The 18434-nt window shown below is 50.4% G+C and overlaps 1 protein-coding gene across 1 annotated transcript; it reads right to left on the reverse strand.

The window, feature by feature from the left end:
• Nucleotides 1-1167: 1167 nt before the first annotated feature.
• LOC123775948 (somatomedin-B and thrombospondin type-1 domain-containing protein-like) lies at nucleotides 1168-18156 on the reverse strand. Its single transcript, XM_045771560.2, has 5 exons — nucleotides 17913-18156; nucleotides 9502-9696; nucleotides 6636-6714; nucleotides 5176-5352; nucleotides 1168-1589 (listed from the first exon to the last, which is right to left on the reverse strand). The coding sequence occupies exons 1-5, from the start codon at nucleotides 18154-18156 to the stop codon at nucleotides 1472-1474; spliced, it is 813 nt and encodes a 270-aa protein (XP_045627516.1). The 3' UTR covers nucleotides 1168-1471.
• Nucleotides 18157-18434: the final 278 nt, after the last annotated feature.

An 18434-nucleotide genomic window follows, 5' to 3' on the forward strand; every position in this document is an offset into this window, starting at 1 on the left:
ATGAAACACCGTTTGTACAATTCTATTCATATGAAATGTCCAAAACAGGCAAATTCGTAGAAACAAAAAGTAGATAAGTGGTTGCTTAGGGCTGGAGGGGTCTGATGAGTGAGGAGTACCTGAGCCTGGTATGAGGTTCATTTTAGGGAGGAGACAAAGAAATGTTCTAAAATTAGACCATTGGATGTTTATACAATTCTTATGAATATACTGCAAAGGCACACTTGAAATGAGGGATTGGTACGGTAGGTGAATCTCATCTCAGTGAAGGTGCTTAAAAGTATATTAATAACAGTCAACTCCCAAATGGAGAAAATCAGTCCTCTTTCAAGTCCCTTGTAATTCTTCCAATTTGCCAAAGAACAAGTCTCCGTTAGACTCAAGTGCTGCCTTACCATCTCTCGGATACATGCTAATTTCTTGTTTGAAGGAGACGAGAGCAGGCTTCATGCTCAGTTTCTTGGGCAGGAAATATGTACCCAGACTGGTTTGGCTTCCGTTATATTTATTTTTCTGATTGCCTTTAAAGTATGGCAACCCATCATTCATCTATTCATTCATTCATTCATTCATTCATTTATTCAACAAATATATAGTGAGCATTATTGCATGTTCTAAACTCAGGGGTCACAGCAAGGAATAAGGAAAAAAAAAAAAAAACCCTGCCCTCATGCCATCGATGTATTACTCCTGCAGGGAATCTTAGCAGGAGATGTTACTGCTGGGTTCAAATCCCCCGCTTTGCCGCCAACTGTGTGACCTTGGACAAGTGGCTTAACCTCTCTGGGCCTCAACGTCCTCACATGTGAAATGGAGATAATAATTGCACCTAAGTTAGGATCCAATGAGTCAATGGGCATGAAGGGTCGAGATAGTGTTTGGCACGTGGTAAGTACTTAATAAAAGCTACTATTATTTATTTTTATTTCTAGTTGTGATAAAACATTTCCTCTTTAAACACATGCATTTAAGTGTTTCCTTTTAAAGCAAATTTATTTAAGTGAAAAAATCAAAGGTAGAGGTGGGGACACCTGACTGACTCAGTCAGAAGCATGTGGCTCTTGATCTCGGGGTTGTGAGTTCGAGCCCCATATTGGGTGTAGAGATTGCTTAAAAATAAAATCTAAAAAAAAAAAAAAAAGTAGGGGTGGAGAGTAAAAAAAAAGGGGGGGCGGGGGAGTCTGCAGGTAAGGAGAATAGGGTAAAAGCCACCGAGTATGTTTAGGAGATGAACTTTGGGAAGCCCTGGACTAGCGGGAGATGTCAGTAAGGCTATGACTCAGCTGGCACTGAGGGGAAGCATAAAGCTATTTTCAGTGTCAACATAAGGACAAGGCTTTTTCCTCCAGTGTCACATTTGCATACTTCTCCCCACTCCCTCATCCTATGGGATCCCAAGCCCTGGGGGTTTCCCCAACAGCCAGGGAGGCTTCGGAAAGAGGGGATCTGGACAGGTAGGGGGTCAGGGGCGCTAGACGAAGACGAGGCTGTGGACCTCAGGGCAGGAACAGTCCCGGAGCTGCCTGAGCCTCTCCCAGGTCCCTCGGCATGGGGGGTGGCCGGCCGCTTGCCACTGCAACAGCTGGTTCCTGCAAGACAGGGGGCTGGCTCAGCAGCATTAGGACTCTCCTGGGCTCCAGGGATGTTTACCTCTGTGCGCCCCTTCCACCGTGCAAAAAAGATTTTAAATTCATAGTTTATGGCTGTGTTGTATAAAGATGAATATAATCCAAGCTGGATTTATAATTAGGTCTTCATTATCATTATTATGATTCCTAACCTTTTTTCTTCTGATTTTAAAAGAAATCAAATCATTTTCATGGACCCTAACCGTGTGTGGGCACTGCAGCCTGCCAGAGAAGTTGGCCCTGAGCTGGCTGCAGAGCACAACCCCAGAGGCCACAAAGGGCAACCCAGACCCAACTCTTAATGTCTGGTGAGGTGACACTGTCACATCCTTGCTGGGCAAACTGGGCACGTTGCTTATTCCCTGCAGCCCCTTCTGCTCCTTCTGGAAGGCAGCACAGCGGATGTGACTGAGAACACAGACTCTGGAATCGAGGATGTGCATGGCCCAGCTCCTACAAGCCTCCATCCCTTCAATGGAAAACAGAGATTCCATATTCATCACTTCTCTGAAGTATTGGGAGGGTTCTATGAGCTGCTTTGTGCAGAGAAAATGGAAACAATCAGGACGTACAGCGAACCATTTCGGCAACAGGAAAGAACGACCGAATGCTACAAGGAGCATTCCTTTGCCCACGAGCAGCAAAAGAAGCTGGATGCCAAAAAGCACGTTCTGCACCATTTCATTTACGTAAAGTTCAAAAAACAAAATTAAACTAGTATTTAGATCGGCTCTGAGGTGAGTAAAGCTATAAAGAAAACTCTAGAACGGATTACCATAAAAGTCAGGATGCTGGCTTCCTTTAAAATGGGGAAGGGAAGGGGTGCAGTTAGGAGGGGCCTGGGCGCCCGGGGTGCTGCCCAGGTTCCATTCCTTGCCTGGGTGGTGACTATCTCGGGGTGTCTCTTCTCCAAAGATTTGTTACCTGCTCATAGATGTTTTAGCCAATTCTCTGTTGATATAATTCAAATCTTTAAAAAATGCAACATAATAAAAAAATGCAACATAATAACTAACGATAATAGCAAAACCACTGACTGAGTGCCTATCACATGCCAGGCACTGCTCTACCCGTCTAAGCACACTGCTTGGCACATAATAGGCACTTCACAAATGACGATATTTAAAGTTACCATTATTTTGGTTGTCCTCATTACATAAAATGGCATTGATGCCCCTTGTCTCAAAAGGGCTGTGAGGTCTGAATGAGCACTCACATGTAAAGTACCTACTTGGCACCCAGCACACAGTAGGTGCATAACTATGGCAGGTGTTCCTTCTGCTTGTCCCAAGCTCACAGACACTTCTCAGGCTACATAAACCCTCCTGAAATCCCCAACTGACAGCCTAATCCTTCCCCAGGCCCGTGCCCTTTGCATGCCCGCCCTCGCCAGCTGCCCACGGAAAGAATCCGGCTGACGGCTTGTCTCCATCCTTGCTTTGATCCCCCTCCTGCCCAGTCCTGCCTGGTGAGCTCATGCCCCAATCAGACCTTCCATCACCTGTTCTGCGAGCCTGGCCGCGGGCGGGGTGGGGGTGGGGAGAGATACCTCTCTCTGGCATGGCCCTGGCTCTGCCTTCCAGGCCGCCCGTCCCTGCTGGGGTTAGGGGTTTCCGGGACCCCCCTCTCAGCCTCATCAAAGTGCTATGCTCCTCATCCTGGACTATTTGCCTCCAAAAGACAAATCGGAGACTCATCAGGGTCTTAGGGCTGGAAAGGCTTATCCAAAGATGGATGGATAAACTGAGGCTCCAACGGGTGAGCATCTGAGCCAAAGAATAAATCTGTAATGGGAAAATTTAGGGTCTGAGACAGGTAAATGGGGGAGAAGCTGGAGGGGGTGGGCAGAGAGAGCCTCCCTAGAATGTGATAATATTGACTGCCCTGTATTTATTGCATACCTACTGTGTGCCCTCATTTTCACACAGTACTTATCATTATACCCATGTTAAAGGCGAAATGTGACAATAGCAGCTTCCATACTAAGCATCTACGGGGGCCAGGTGCTGTCCTTCCAACAGTCTGAGTGGTGGAGCCTGTCAGGGTCAGGAGGCAGGCTCCCCCAGAACCACACAGCTAGTAAGGGCCAAAGGTGGGGTCTGAACCCCCACTGACTCTTGTTCAGATACAGCTGTCCCAAGCACTCCATCTGCCATTGGCGTTCCCTGCTCTAGGTTTGCAGTGAGCAGGGCTGCTCACTTTTAAAAGGAAGGAAATTAATGTCCTTGCAAATGTGAGAATAACTCCCTGGACAGACCCCAGAAGAGAGCTCTCGTATAATACACCCTGCCCTGGGAAAGCACTGTCCGTGGGAAACAGTCTTGTCTCTAGAGCTTGGCTCGGGGTCTGATCACTTCAGGTTCAAATCCCGTTTCTGCCACTTGCTGGGTGTGTGACCTGGGCACCTCTTTGCATCTCCATCTCCCCACCTGGACATAGACGATCCTCAAAGTATCCACTTTGAGTTCTGGGAATGTTTCAGTGGCATCGTGTGTGTTAATGATGCCACTCCACTTCCTTCCACACTCCCCCTTGTTCACTCCACTCCGGTCACCATGGTGGCACACTCCCACCTCAGGGCCTTTGCACTTGCTGTTCTTTCTGCCTGGAATGCCCTTCCCCTGGTTATCCACATGGCTACCTCCTTCATTTCCTTCAGATTCCTGTTCCAATGTCACCTCCTTAGGGTCACTTCCCTTGAAAAATAACAAAATCCCCCCCCCCGATTTTGCTTTCTTTCCCTAACACTTATCTTGCATCTGACAAATTACAGATTTACTTGCCTCATGTCTGTCTCCACACAGCGGAATGTTGTTTCCATAAGAGAAGAGACCACGTCTGCTCTGTCCGTTGTGTCCCCCCAGCGCCCAAAACATTGCCTGGCACGTGGTCACTAGTAAGTGCTCAACAAATATTTATTGAATGAATGACTTTTTTAAAAAGGAGCTTAGAATAATACTCAGCACGTAGTAAGCACTCAATAAATGTTAGCTACCGTGATAATTAGTATATTAAGTATTTTCTGAGACCCCTGCCCTTGACGGAAGCAGTCTAAGAAGTTGATGTAAGCCAAACCTGGGTCAAATCCTGCTGTGTGATCTTAATTAAGTCACACTGCCTCTCTGAGCCTTGGTTTCCCCATCTATAAAGTGAGGGTAGCCAAAGCTGGCTTTTAAGGGACTTGGGAGGATTCAGTAATAACACCAGCTCCCTTTTCTGTGAGTGCTTTCTGGGTGCCCACAACTATGCTATCTCGTCAATTTGCAAATTTCGCTTAACCTTCACTCTTGCCCCATGGGGAGGCCCTCTTCTTAGCTGCATTTTCAGATGAAGAAATTGGGGTTCAGAGAGGTTATGAGATTGCCCATGGTCACACAGCAGGAAGAGGCAGGAGCTGCTCTTCTGGGACACTGGGACCAGGACCCCTGTGGGCCCCGCCCCAGTCAGGAATCACCATCTCACTCCTACAGCACCTTTGTCTCTCAGGCAGCAGACGAGCCCCGGGCTCTACCATCACACTTCCCCAGGCCCAAGTTCTACTACTTACCCTCTTGCCCCGTGGCCATCCCCGTAGCAGCGCCGGCTCCTGGCGTCCTGGGCAGGCCACTCACAGCTCACACAAACCGTGTGGCCCTGGGTCAGATACCTTGTCCACTGGGCGTGGGGTGCCCTCACCTGCCGGCAGCTCCCTGGAATGGGCCCCAGCTGGAACTGAACACAGTACCTGCAGCCACACAGGGAGACACCACCCCAAGCACCTGTGAGCATTTATGGAACACCTACTGGGTACCTAGCCTTCTGTAGGCCCGGCGTGGTACAATTTCTGCCTGAGAATAGAAACCTTTTGGGCAGGTCACATACGACAAGAGGCTTGGCTCTCCTCTTTAAAACTTATATCATGGAGGACTTCCATGCGTCAAGCCTCTTCTAAGCATCCCATCCAAAAGACTGTGCGGTTTATTTCTCAATCTGTGTCCCGCTCTCATGCCAGCCCCAGAAGGGCAGGAACTCCTGTTTGTTCTGGTCACGGATGTGTCCAGCTCCTAGAATAGTATCCTGCCCCATAAAAAGTCACTGAATGAACCATTTAATACAGAAACCCGGAGAGGTTGGTGTTGCCCCACTTTACAGATTAGGAAACTAAACATCAGAGAGAGAACTTGCCTAGAGTCACACAGCTACTAAGGGAGGGTGCCTAAAATGGAACCACCTAAACCCAAAAAAGCCCTAAGTGACACTCCGAACGCGCCACGGCATTTTATAACAGATCCGATTTTCTAGAAAAGATGTGTCGTGAGAAGTATTTAAAAGGGCAGTTCCCCATTCTGGAGTATCTGAAATAAGAGCCAATTACAATTTTACCTCTACCCAACTTTTTCTACAATTAGCAGTCGCCACCACCCCCACCCCCATCCTTCCTGGAAGAGCCACAGCCGGTCAAGGACTCTGGGGAGACTCGGTGTGGGGCTGCTGCCCCCTGGTGGCCGCAGCCTCTGGGAGGCCTGAGGAGTAGACGGTTTTCCAGGACAAGCCAGAGCCGCCCCCAGCTCCTTCCCCTCTGAGCGGCCCTAGAACCCCTTGGGAATCTGTCCCTTACCAGAAGTCTGTGGAAATTGGAACGTTTGTCTTCCCAACACACTTTCTCTTCGCCTTTTGGTGGTTTATTTGGAGAATACTGGTCCTCACCCTATGAATACCCTACAAGTATTTCTGTCCTTTTTTGTTCTTTGCTGTAGCCCCAAGGCCTAGCCCGGTACCTATCATATAATGGACATCCAATAAACATTAGTGAAGGGATGAGTGAATGAATGAATGAATGAAGTTGAATGGAGACCAATTATTAAGGACTTCAAAATCCATGTTAATGAACTTATGAATGTAACTGGACAAGAAATGGGAACATACTGATGCCATCAAAGTAAGAGAGAGACACATGACGACAGTTTAATCCAAGGAAAAATGTTCACAGATTTTAGCTTGACTTTGGGTTCATTTGCATTAACTTACCCTACTGTCTCCTGCTTCTTCGGGACACGTCGCTTTTTCCGCTCCTTCCCATAGCTGCCTGTGGTTATCAGAGCAGGGACTGTGGGCCAAGGAGAAAATAGAGTCAGGTGGCCCAGCACCCCCCGGACTATGACGCCACAAGAAACAGGGTTAGGTCCTGCTGGTGTTCGAGCTCTCTATATGGGAGCCCAAAGGAGACTGTGGGATCTTGCACCTGGGTAGGATGTCCCCACTAGGACCCTTTATGCGGTGCTGGAGGCAGGGTCAGCTCGATCTCGGCCACCCAGGACCTAGCACAGTGGGTTGCATAGTGGGTCTTAATAAAAGTTTTCCAAGTGAATGATTTATTTTTTTAAAGATTTTATCTATTTGAGAGAGAGAGAAAGAGAGTGTTTGTATGTACGTAGGGGAGGGAGAGGGAGAGAATGCTCAAGCAGACTCCCCGCTGAGTGCAGAACCCAACTGAGGGCTCAATCTTACAACCAGAGATCATGACCTGAACTGAAATCAAAAGTCGAGCACTCAACCACATGAGCCATCCAGAAGAGCTGATAAATGGAAAGAAGGGTGGATGGAGAGATGACAGGTGGATGGATAGATGAACAGATAGATAAAAGAAATAGATGGACCAAAAGGTGGACAGATGTATGGACGAATGAATGGATAGGCGGATGGAAGGATGGAAGAAAGGAGGTACAGAGGGATGAATGTTTAAATGAATTAATAAAAGTATTTTGTTCGGCCAGCTTCCAAGTCTCTTCCTTCCTGGAGCAGACTGAGAACAAAGAGGAGGAGAACAAGAAGTTGGTCCATAAGACAGTAGAGATTCCTCAGGAAAATAAAGAAGCCAAAGGACATCCCTACCTCTCCCCATTCCCTGAGTGAGGGAGCTGAATCAAAGATTTGGTATTGAATTAATGCTTGTGACCTAGACGAGGGCCACACCAGGGCATCCCAGGCTCCTCTCCCTGCTGCTGCCGTACAGACTGGGTTTGGTCTTTGCCATAACGCACTTAATACACAATTTCCCTTCCCTCCTCTCTTCCGGCATGGATGGTGCTTCTTTTGGTGCAGCCTACAGTGAGGAGAGTCCAGAGAAGCCCAGGTTCCAGCTCTCCCTCTTACAGCTGACTGATCCTTCAAGTCACTCCACCTTTCTGAGCCTCAGCCTCCTCATCAGCAAAATGGGTATAATCCTCATACGTACTCATAGAGACACGGTCCGAGCTGAATAAGATAATGTACAGTGAGCCATGCCTCTTGGGCGAGTTTTGTGCCTCCCTGAGTCTTGGTTTCCCCTCCTGTAAAATGAGAATGCTGGCCTCCCAGAGTCAAGCAATGTGGCAAAATGCCTGGCCCCTAGTTGGGGCAGACAGGAAGGTCTTCCTGGAAAAGTGACATCTATGCAGGAAATGAGCTGGGTGAGGCCAGATGGGGGTGGCAAGGGAAAGGGAGAAGGGTTTTCATCATTCCCTCCTCCATCGCCCTCGTTTAGCCACCATCTTCCCTCACCTGCACCCCTGCAGCCACCTCATCCCGGGCTCCCTGGTGCCCTCTGACCCTTTAAGTCAGCTGCCCCCACAGCAGTCAGAACAATCCTTTAGAACTTAGGCAGAAGGAGGAAGGAGATGAGGCCCCAGGAGACAAAAACCAGAGCACTGAGCTTAGAAACCTGACGAGGAGCTTGGGTTTCACCCTGAGAGCGCTGGGTAGCTACTGGAGAATGGAAAGCAGGAGGGTGACATCATGGTAAGATTTGCTGTAGAGCGACCTCCCCTCCCACTAGGCTGTAGTCTGGGGAGAGACTGGAAGGGGACCAGCTAGCCCCGCTGCCTGCTCTTCTACCCCCTCAGGAAAACCACTTTCACTGTCTTGGTCAATTTCTTTTTTATTTTATTTTATTTTAATTTGTCAGAGAGAGGGAGAGAGAGCGCGCACAGAGGGAATGGGGGAGAAGCAGACTCCCCACTGAGCAGGGAGCCTGATGCGGGTTCAAGCCCAGGACCCTGGGATCATGACCTGAGCTGAAGGCAGACCTTAACTGACTGAGCCACCCAGGTGCCCAGTTTGGGCCAATGTCTTCTGTAAAATGGGCATTGCCTATTTTTTGTAGTGCTATATAAAAGCCCTTCATCAGGGTGTACAATGGAGCCCACATCTACAGTTCTGCCCGCCTTGCATCCATTCTCTGCAGTCGTCCTTTGGAAAACACCTCTCCCTATCCTCATTCAGGTGGGGCTGACCACACCCCCAGCTGCAAAGGGAGCACACGTCCTGGGTTGACCCATCAGAATAGTCCATCGCTCTAGCCTTACTGATTGGCTTAGCAGTGGTTACATGACGCAGGTCAAGAAAAAGACACTTCATCCTAGGACATTGGATGAAACTAGGGGAAAGGACCTTTTCTTTCAGGCATGAGCATAGTTGGAGGCAAGCCTGGAGCTATCAAAGACCATTACAGGGGGAAAGGCTGCCTGAGAATGAGGCCAACTGGGGGAAAACAGAGCTGAGAGATGGAGAGATATTCCTGGCACCATTGCTTGCGTCCCCAGATCCAGCCATTCCTGAATGCAGCTCCTAGTGACATGAGCCATCCATTTTTGCTCAGGTCAATTTAACATGGATTTCCTACCATCTGCATGCAAACCAAGTCCTGACTGATTCATGCTGGAAGATGAATAGAAAAAAGATAGGAGATGCCCAGAGGAAGTCAGAGTTTCTTACCTCGTCCATCCTTAAGGTAAGGAGGGCAAATCAAGGTCAAGGTAAAGGAAGACAAAGTCCTACCCTAAACTCGGACCCCACACAGGAACTCGTGAAAGGCTCTCAAGTCCAGCCAGGGAACAAGGGAGCCACTCCAACTCACTTAAAGACTGTTGGCACTCCACTCCCTGGCGGCTCCGGTAATCCACACAGCCAGCCTGCTCTTCCAGCGGGGGGCAAGGAGCACCCCCGTTCCTTGGCTCCCGCAGGACACGCCTCCGGCGGATGCGATAGGAGATCTGACAGGACTTGACACAGCAGCTCCAGCCACTCCACTCCGCCACCACACAGGAGACCACTGGAAGAGAAGGCGGGGTGTCCAAGGGTCACTTCCATGGAGTTTGGCCGGCCAGCAGCCAGGTCTTCGCCTTCCCCACAAGCCAGACCCCCCGAAATCCCAGCCCCAAGAGCGCTAGAACTCTTGCAAACCTGAGTCCATGCCTTGCTTGAAAGTTTCTCCATGACAACTGTTTATACGTCTCAGTAAACTTAGAATTCCGGGTTTTATTTACCCATGATCCTGCTGGTGATCATTTGGGGGGGTTTCCATCACTCATTCCTCCAATAAGCATTTCCTAAGCTCTTAACAGCACCCGATTTCAGTTTCACCTCTCCATGCCTCGGTTTCTTCCTTCGTCAAAGAGGAATAAGAACAGTACTCATCTGATTGGATGGCCTTGGGGATTCGGCTGTGAACCTAAAGCATTTGCTCCTGGCACGTAGCCAGCGCTCAGTAAACTCTAGCTGTTCTACGGCAGCGAGATGAACCACGGCTGTACCAGCAACAGCACAGAGTGGAAAGAAGCCCCTTGCGGAAGCCATTTCTGGTGTGAGAGTATTCACATAGTTCTAGAGCCTGCAAAACAGAGCTGTACGCGGTTTAAGAATTCACGCAGGCCTCATACACAGGAGAACATAGACGGTCAATCCTCATCATTCACAGATTCGGCGTTTGCCGATTCACCTTTTGCTAAAAATGTATTTGTAACCCCAAAACCAATACTTGAGGTGCTTAGGCAGTCATTCACAGCCACGTGCAGAGCAGCAAAAATCACCTGCGAAGCTCGGGCCCTGCTGAGGCGGAACAGGCCTGACCGGCCTTCTTGGACGGAGGCTGCAGGGGGCACTGTGAGGCACCGGGAGCTCCAGCTCCACGGCCAAGTTCAAGCGGGTCTGAACCCCAACCCTGGCCCCTGGTAGTGGGGCGGCTCCGGGCCAGCCACTTCACCCGTCTGAACCTTGTTTTCTCTTTTGCAAAACAAACAAAATAGAATCTACCACAAAGAGTTGTTTTAGGGTTTCAGATTATAGTGCATGTGAGATATGTGTGTACTTATGTCCCCTAGCAGCAGCGGTTCAGTATTCATTAATTCAGTGTTAGCTGTGATTTCATGGGACGTGACTACTGTGAATCATGAGAGCCCTCTCTCTCTCTCTCTTCTCTCTCTCTCTCTATCAATTGTATATAGTTATGTATGTAAACACATGGATACATATGCATGGGAATCGTAAATACCAAATTCAGCAGAGCAGTTTCCTCTGAGAGAAGGAAGGAGGGCTACTGGGGTGGGGGGAGGGGAACGCAGAAGGGCTAGTGGCATCCATCAAGGTTTGCTTCTTAGCTTTTCATGAGGGGCTGTTATATTATTCTCTCTCCATTGGAGTATGTCTGAAATAGCTCATCGCAATAGAAGGAAGGGGCTGGGTGTCCATGTCCTTGAGATGCTCATGTGCCTACCACAGCTGGGGGCCTAGTGGGGAGGTATTTTCTGATGATGGAGCCCCTGGGACCTTCAGCATCTTCATCCAAGTCCATAGTTCCCAATCAGGACTGGACCAAGCCAGACAGAGAAGGCCATCAAGCCGAAACACAGGATCTGAGGACTTCACCAGGAAGAGAATTTCTACAGATGTGCCAGCAAGCCAAGAGTCACACACACACACACACACACACACACACACATACACACACACATATATTCACGCACACACAAGGCAGCTACTACTGTCAGACTTCATTCACTCACTCCACAAATATTGACCAAGGGTCTGCTGTGAGCCAGGCACTGTCCTGGGTGCTGGAAACACAGTGGTGAGCAAGAAAGATGAAGTCTGTCCTGATGAAAACACTGATGAAGTCTGATGAAAGCACTCATTAGCTATGAGACATGGCCCAGTTCAGCAACAGGAAAATGTGGGGAAGAAAAAGAAGTGTGCATCCTTGAACTGATGGAATGAGGTTATTGTGTTACAAAACAGACAGCCTTGCTTCTGACACCTCAGGAAGCCACATAGTCCTTGCATAGATCTCAACGCTTAGCAGAGTCGAAATGCTCAGAGGAAGGAAGGAGGGAGGGGGAATAAAGTATGACAACCTCACAGTCACTGATTACATTCACCACCTGCCTAATAATGACATCAATTACGTCACCGGCGCTGGACCAGGCGAGTCACATACTGACCTCACCGTGATCCTCACGACAATCTTAGAAGGTTGTGCTCTCCCAGATCCTTCTCTGTCCTGTGCCCTCAGGAAACCTGGGTGTCACAGCGGCTCCCTGGCCCTGCGGCTGCCAGTTGAGTTCAGGCAATGGGGGAGGGGCACGCCAGCAGAGAGGAACGTCCAGCGCCCCCCACCCCTGCCTCAGCCTCGCTCCTGGGTGGGGGGAGCCTCAGCCATGGATCCTGCTCTGCCAGGCTCCGGAAGACCATTTCCTCCTGCACCCCGGCCCTCACCTTTGTGGATAAAGCCCTCATCAAATTCTCTTCCATTCAACTGTTCTGGGCGTACCATCTGTCGCTTGCCAGGACCCTGGCTCCAAATGTATTTGCACTATTGTCAAATCCATCTCACAGGGGAGGCAAGTGGGGCTTAAGGGGGTGGAATATCGGAGTCGAGGCAAGGCGTTGGCGTCAGACAAACTTGGATTCAAACTGCAGTCTCACAGGATTGATGCAATGACGGATAAAAGCACTGAGCAGACTGTAAATGCTCATTAAGACAGGGATCTTGATGCATTTATTCGACAACTCTTTAGGGCCCACTGTGCGCTATGCACTGGCCTGGGTGCTGGCAGCACAGAGGAGTAAAGCAGAAAAAGCCCTGCTCTCGAACGGCTGACACTCTGTCGGGGAAACAGACAATAAACAGTATTTTATTTCATTGCAGTGACTGACGCTCTGACAACAAAGCAGAGTAAGAGGGGCAGTGGCGGGGTGATTAGACACTTTTAGGTGGAGGGATCACAGATGGCCCCCATGACAAAGGAAATCTGAGGAGGTGAGGGAGGGGGCTGGGTAGGCATCCGGGAGGAAATTGTTCCAGGCTGAGGGAACCGGCAGTGCAAAGGCCCTGAGGCAGGGTCAAGGTTAGATGCCAAAGGGACAGTGAGAAATACAGTGTGGCGGAAGCAGAACTCGCGAAGGAACGTGGTAGGAGGTGGTGTCGGAGAGGGAGGGGCAGTGAGAGCTTCCAGGGCTCTGATGCCTATGGAAGGAGTTTGGATTTTATTCTAAGCATGAAGAGCCATTGCCAGTTTCTGAGCAGAGGAGTGATGGACATAATCACATTTCCGGTTTGAACAGGATGTCTCTGGCTGCTGGAGGGGGGTGAGTGCAGAAACAGGGGGACTAACGCAGCTGTCCAGACAAGAAAGGATCAGTTACAGTAGAAGGAGCTGCTAGAAGAAATGAGTCCTGTGTCACTGGGCGTGCTCGCAGGGTGACTGGACAGCCTGGCAGGGAGACTGCAGATCACCTCAAGCACTGGCTTGGCAACTGGACCCAGGGGAAGCACCAAAGTCCCACCATCATCCCCTGCCCTGCCCTGCCCTGCCGGGCCTGCCAAGCAGGTGAGAGAATTTGCAGAAAATTAAGCAGATGCCACCTTTCAAATATTCTTTCCACGTTGCTGGCATCTGTGAAGTCACCAAGGAGCATGCACACTTGACACTCCCAGGGAAATGTCATCACCCTTCACCTAGGCCTAGGGTCATGACCTTAATACATTCGTGTGATTATTCGTATCTCGTCAGCCTCCTCCAGGAGAATGTCAGCTCCACGGAAGCACGGTCCTTGTTCCCTGCTGAATCCCAACGCCAAGCACAGTTCCTGGCACACAGGGACTCAGTGAATAACGAACGAGCGCTGCCAATCTTGCCTTAACAACAATAAAAGTAGGACCACAGGTTGGCATTGCAAAAAGACACCACAAGATGGCAGTGTTTCTCAAAACAAAGGCCATCCTACTCTGAGTAAAGGAGAAATTCTAGCTTGTCAGGGTAGCTTAAAAAGAGGGGTGGGGGTGGTTTAAGGTTGCTCACCCAGCCCTGGAGATCCAGATAACATCGTGCCATCTGAGCTGAACTTCCCACAGTCCCCTTGGACCCCCTGCCCCTACTCTGACAGGCCCAAGCTCTTGGGGCAATGCCTTTCTGGATGATCCAAACCCCACCTCTTCTCTGAACCTCATTGCCCAGCCCCCTGACTGTCCATCCTTCTCACCACCCACCAAAAAGACTTTTCTGGAATGCAGTTCTAACTCTAGCCTATTGCCTGAAAGCCTTTGGTGTTTCCTGTCTCCCACTGACGTGGTTCACAAAAGGTCTCTTTCGATAGTGAATCAGAGAGATCCCCCAGCGTAGTGGCTAAAAGTCGTTAAGTGTTCCCGCAACACATCCGCAGTCACTCCCTCCCTCCTCCTCCCGTTTAACATCTCAGCACACTTTCACTCTGAGTTCCCTGAAATGCTCAGTCTCCCACAGCTCAGTTTGGCCAGCTGTCATTTCTGCCCTCCCCGCCTCCCTCCCCTCACCTTCTGGTAAAACCATCTCAAGTTTTCTTTTGAGGAACCAACCCTCCCCACTCTCCGTCCACCTGGTCTGAATAGGGCTGACCTCACTCTCTTGTTCCTAGGATGGAGTATGTAACCCAGACAGGCCAACTGCGTATTCTTTCTCCCTCAGCGATTGATTGGATCAGGGATAAGGATGTGACCCGATGAAGCCTAACAGAATCATCCCTCAGATTTTGGCTGGAACAACTGGGAAAAGGATGCTCTCATTTCACTAGGTATACCAGTTTGGAGCTACTGGGTACTATCTTTGCCACCACTTGGTGACAGTATGCCTAAAAATGAAGCTAACACAGCAGAGCTGAAAAATGGAAAGAGATAGAATCCTGATGACATCCTTGGAGTCCTTGGACCCAGCTATGCCTGAAGCCAAAATTCATAGATTATTTTTCAGTTACCTGAGCCAATAAACCCCCTTGTTCATTTACATCAATATGAATCATGCCACAACTCTAAGAGCATTGATTAGTACAATGAAGACACAAGTACATGAATGAGGACATTGATCCTTACAGGGTAGGATTAAAGAGTATAAAATACATGAACACATTTGGTAAAGAACTTGGAAAATGTGAAACTGGTTTCTGTCCTTCAAGGCCTTATTAATAGCTTCAGCCCCACCCTCTCCCTGTCTTCACCCCATCCTCACCAATCATTGCTAAGGCTCATCTTGCTCAGACTTAAATTCTTTATTTTCTCATAGCTACCCTGTCTCCCAAAAGTAGATTATAAGCTGGAGGGAAACCAGAGCTCCATCTTTCTAGCCCTGACTGCTTCCAGCTGGGCTGGGCACACAGGAGATGGCCACCTATTGCCATGAACTGGATGTAGGAAATGTCAAGGGCTCCTCTTTCACCTGTATGGCGAAGCTTCCCTCTGCCAACACACTGAAGTCCGTCCCACCCTTGAGCAACCATATAATACTATGGTCTGGAGCCAGACTGCTGGGGTCCTAATCCCAGATCTGCTGCTTAATAGCTGTGCAATTCAGAGCAGGGCACTACCTCTCTGTGCCTCTGTTCTTCATCTGTAAAATGGACATGACGGTACCATCTATTCTGTAAGATTGTTATAAGCTTATAACGGTACCTCCCCGGCACTTGGTATTTACTCAGTAAATGTTAGGGGGGTCTTAGTCATCCTCAATATCTCTGCCTGCCATAATCAATTACTGATGTCAGTAAATTTTAACTCCTAAATGTCTCATGAATAAACATACACTCAGGGCGGCCTGGGTGGCTCAGTCGGTTGAGCGTCCAACTCTTGGTTTCGGCTCAGGTCATGATCTCAGTGGGAGTGGGATCCAGCCCCGCTTTGGGCTCCATGCTCAGCACGGAGTCTGCTTGTCCCTCTCCCTCTACTCCTCCCTCCTCTTTCTCAAATGAATAAAATCTTGAGGAAGAAGAAGAAGAAGAAAAGAAGAAGAAGGAGGAGGAGGAGGAGGAGGAGGAGGAGGAGGGGGAGGAGGAGGAGGAGGAGAAGGAGAAGAAAGAAGAATAAGAGGAAGAAGAGGAAGAAGAAGAAGAAGGAGAAAATGAAAGGAAGGAAGGAAGGAAGGAAGGAAGGAAGGAAAGAGAGAAAGAAAAGAAAAAAAAAGAAAAGAAAAGACAGACAACACATACAGTCTTCTCTCCTCCCCATCTCTTGCCTCCTGACTGGTCCCCATGGCCTCTCCTGCCCTGCTCCCCTGGGTGGTGGGAAAGTGAACCTCTCCCTGGTCTATTCACAGGCCCTTGGCTCTGCCCAGCCCAGAGGGCAGATCCTAGGCCTGCTGTCTTTTTACTGCCTTCCCAAAGGAGCAAAACAAAGAGGGAGGCAAAGTTTTGAGGCTCCTGGGCCCATGAGGCCAAGCTCTTTATGCAAAGGAAAACACTGGAGAGCTGATAACATCGTGTGACTCTGTGGGTGTGGGAAAGTGGCACTGATCCCTCTGCCTGGTCCTCTTCCTGGGGCCCCCCACTCCTGGACTGTGGCAGAGGAGCCCCTATGGGCACAGGGGATGTCAGACGCAAACTCTGAATGACCCCATGGCTGCGTGCACTCTCTGCACAGAAAGCAGGTGAGGACAAAAGCTGTCCCAAAACAGTCCTTCAGCAAAATTAATGTAGGGGAGCCTCATTTGCTGTGATTTAGGATTACACCACACCCCAAATTGCTTTTTCCTCTTGCTGTTGCCTGAATGTCCACCGTTAGCCATTCAGCCTTGTGGGAAGCTAACAGTAGGAGCTAGAAGACACAGGATCAGATCCAGATCCAAAACCAGCCGGATCACCTTGGCTGGCCCAAACCCTCTCCCCTGAGCTATGCTTTTCTCCCCTGCTGAACCCCAGCGTGCTGGGAGAAAGCAGTCAGATTCGATGAGACACCCAGTGCAGCCCATAGGCCCACAGTAGGTACGTAGGTGATCCATAAATATTAGGTCCCTTCAATTTTGAATTTTTAAAAATTGTCCTCTCCTGTAAATGTAAATTCCTAAAGGAAGCCCCACTGATGTCTCAGGGTAGAAGAGTTCATTCACTTTTCTCCCTGACAAAGGAAAGTTGGATCACAGCCACTTTATAGGGTGCCACAACTGAGATTTTTGTCCCCAGTGGACGTGAAAAATTAACTTCTGGAATATAAAAAGGGCAGAGTCCTCCCACTTACAAACTCGAAAGCAGCCCCTTGGGCACCTGGCTGGCTCAGTCCGTGGAGCACCCCTGGGGCGGGGGGGGCTATCCTTGCCCCAACCAGTGTTGCCAGGTAAAATACAGAACACCCAGTTAGATTCGAATTTCAGAAAAGCAATTAAAAAAAAAAGTATTTTAAAGATTTTATTTATTTGAGAGAGAGAGAGAGAACTCAAGCTGGTAGAGGGGCAAAGGGAAAGGGAGAAGCAGACTCCCGGCTGAGCAGGGAGCCCCACGTGGGGCTCCATCCGGGGACTCCAGGATCATGACCTGAGTGGAAGGCAGACACTTAACCGACTGAGCCACCCAGGCACTCCAAGCAATCAATTTTTAACAAAAGCATGGGTCAGCAATATTTAGGATATATTTAGACTAAAAAATATTACTTATCTGAAATTCGAGTCTAACTGGGCATCTTGCATTTTTATTTGCTGAATCTGGCCATCCTACCCCAACCCAAGCGCCCTCTCCCCCCTCGCACCCCTCGCTGCTTCCCCAGCCCTTTCGACTGCCCGCGCCCCCTCCACCCTCATACCCCTTCGTGCCCCTGGCGCCCTCCTTACAGGGTGTGCCCCCTTCTCTCTTGCATCCCTCTGTGCCCCCACGCGCCCATTTCCTTTGGGTGCGCTGCACTCCGCACCCGTGCCTGGCGAGCACTCTGCTTCCACGGGTCCCCCACCCTCGTGCCGTCCTCCTAGACCTGAGCGCAGTCCGTGTGCCACCTTCTCCCACACACCCCTCAACTCTCCACGCGTCCTTTTCCATTCTTCCCCGAGACTCGCGCGCCCCTGTCCACGACCCACGCATCTTTGTCCGCGCGAACCTCCGCAGCCCACTCTTTTCCGCTGTGTCCTGCGCGTTCGAGGCCCCCTTGCTCGCGCGCCCCAGCACGCCCAGAACCCCTCGGTGGGCGGCTTCCTTCCTTCCTCCGCCGCGCCCCCCCCTCCCCGGCCCGCGTAGTGCTCCCCCTGCTCCTCCTGCCCCGGGGCGCACCTGGGCAGACCCGCGCGTAGTCCGGGCAGCAGTCCCGAACCGCGCCACACGCCTGGTCGCAGAAGCAGCGCGGGGGCCCGCGGGCGACGCAGGTCGGATCACGGCCGGGACAGCAACGGCCCAGCGCGGCGCAGCCCTGCTCAGGCCATAGCGCGCCCGACCGCCTCGGGGCCCGGGACACCTCGGCCACCACCGCCACGGCGAGCGCCAGGGGCAGGATCCTCACCGCCCTGCGCAAAGCCATGGCCGGGCTCAGCCTGGGGACCGGTCGGACGCCTGACGGAGACTGACCCTACCTGGCCCGCCCCGTGCTGGGGCGGAGGCTACTGGCCGGACCCCTCCCCAAACCCACCTCCTACCTGTCACGGAGCTGATATCCACCGCCCTATCCAAACTTTGCACAGCTAGTGGAACCAAGACAGGTAATAACGACCGCAACAACTTTGCAGGGTGCCCCACTGCCCCCAGGTTCCAGGGAGACAGAGGAAATACGGAGGTTCATCAAAGCAGTGTACTATAATA

This window comes from Ursus americanus, chromosome 22 (assembly GCF_024610735.1).
Source record: "Ursus americanus isolate L20-20 chromosome 22, mUrsAme1.1.p, whole genome shotgun sequence".
Lineage (NCBI taxonomy): Eukaryota > Metazoa > Chordata > Mammalia > Carnivora > Ursidae > Ursus > Ursus americanus.

Bases quoted from the DNA above. Each gene is read 5' to 3' on its own strand.
- LOC123775948 (XM_045771560.2), bottom strand. From the start codon at position 18,156: ATGGCTTTGCGCAGGGCGGTGAGGATCCTGCCCCTGGCGCTCGCCGTG. The intron at 9,697-17,912 runs GTGCGCCCCGGG...CTTCTCTTCCAG, and splicing joins CTACGCGCGGGTCTGCCCAG to TGGTCTCCTGTGTGGTGGCG. The intron at 5,353-6,635 runs GTAAGTTAATGC...GTGTGGCTGCAG, and splicing joins AAGAAGCAGGAGACAGTAGG to GTACTGTGTTCAGTTCCAGC.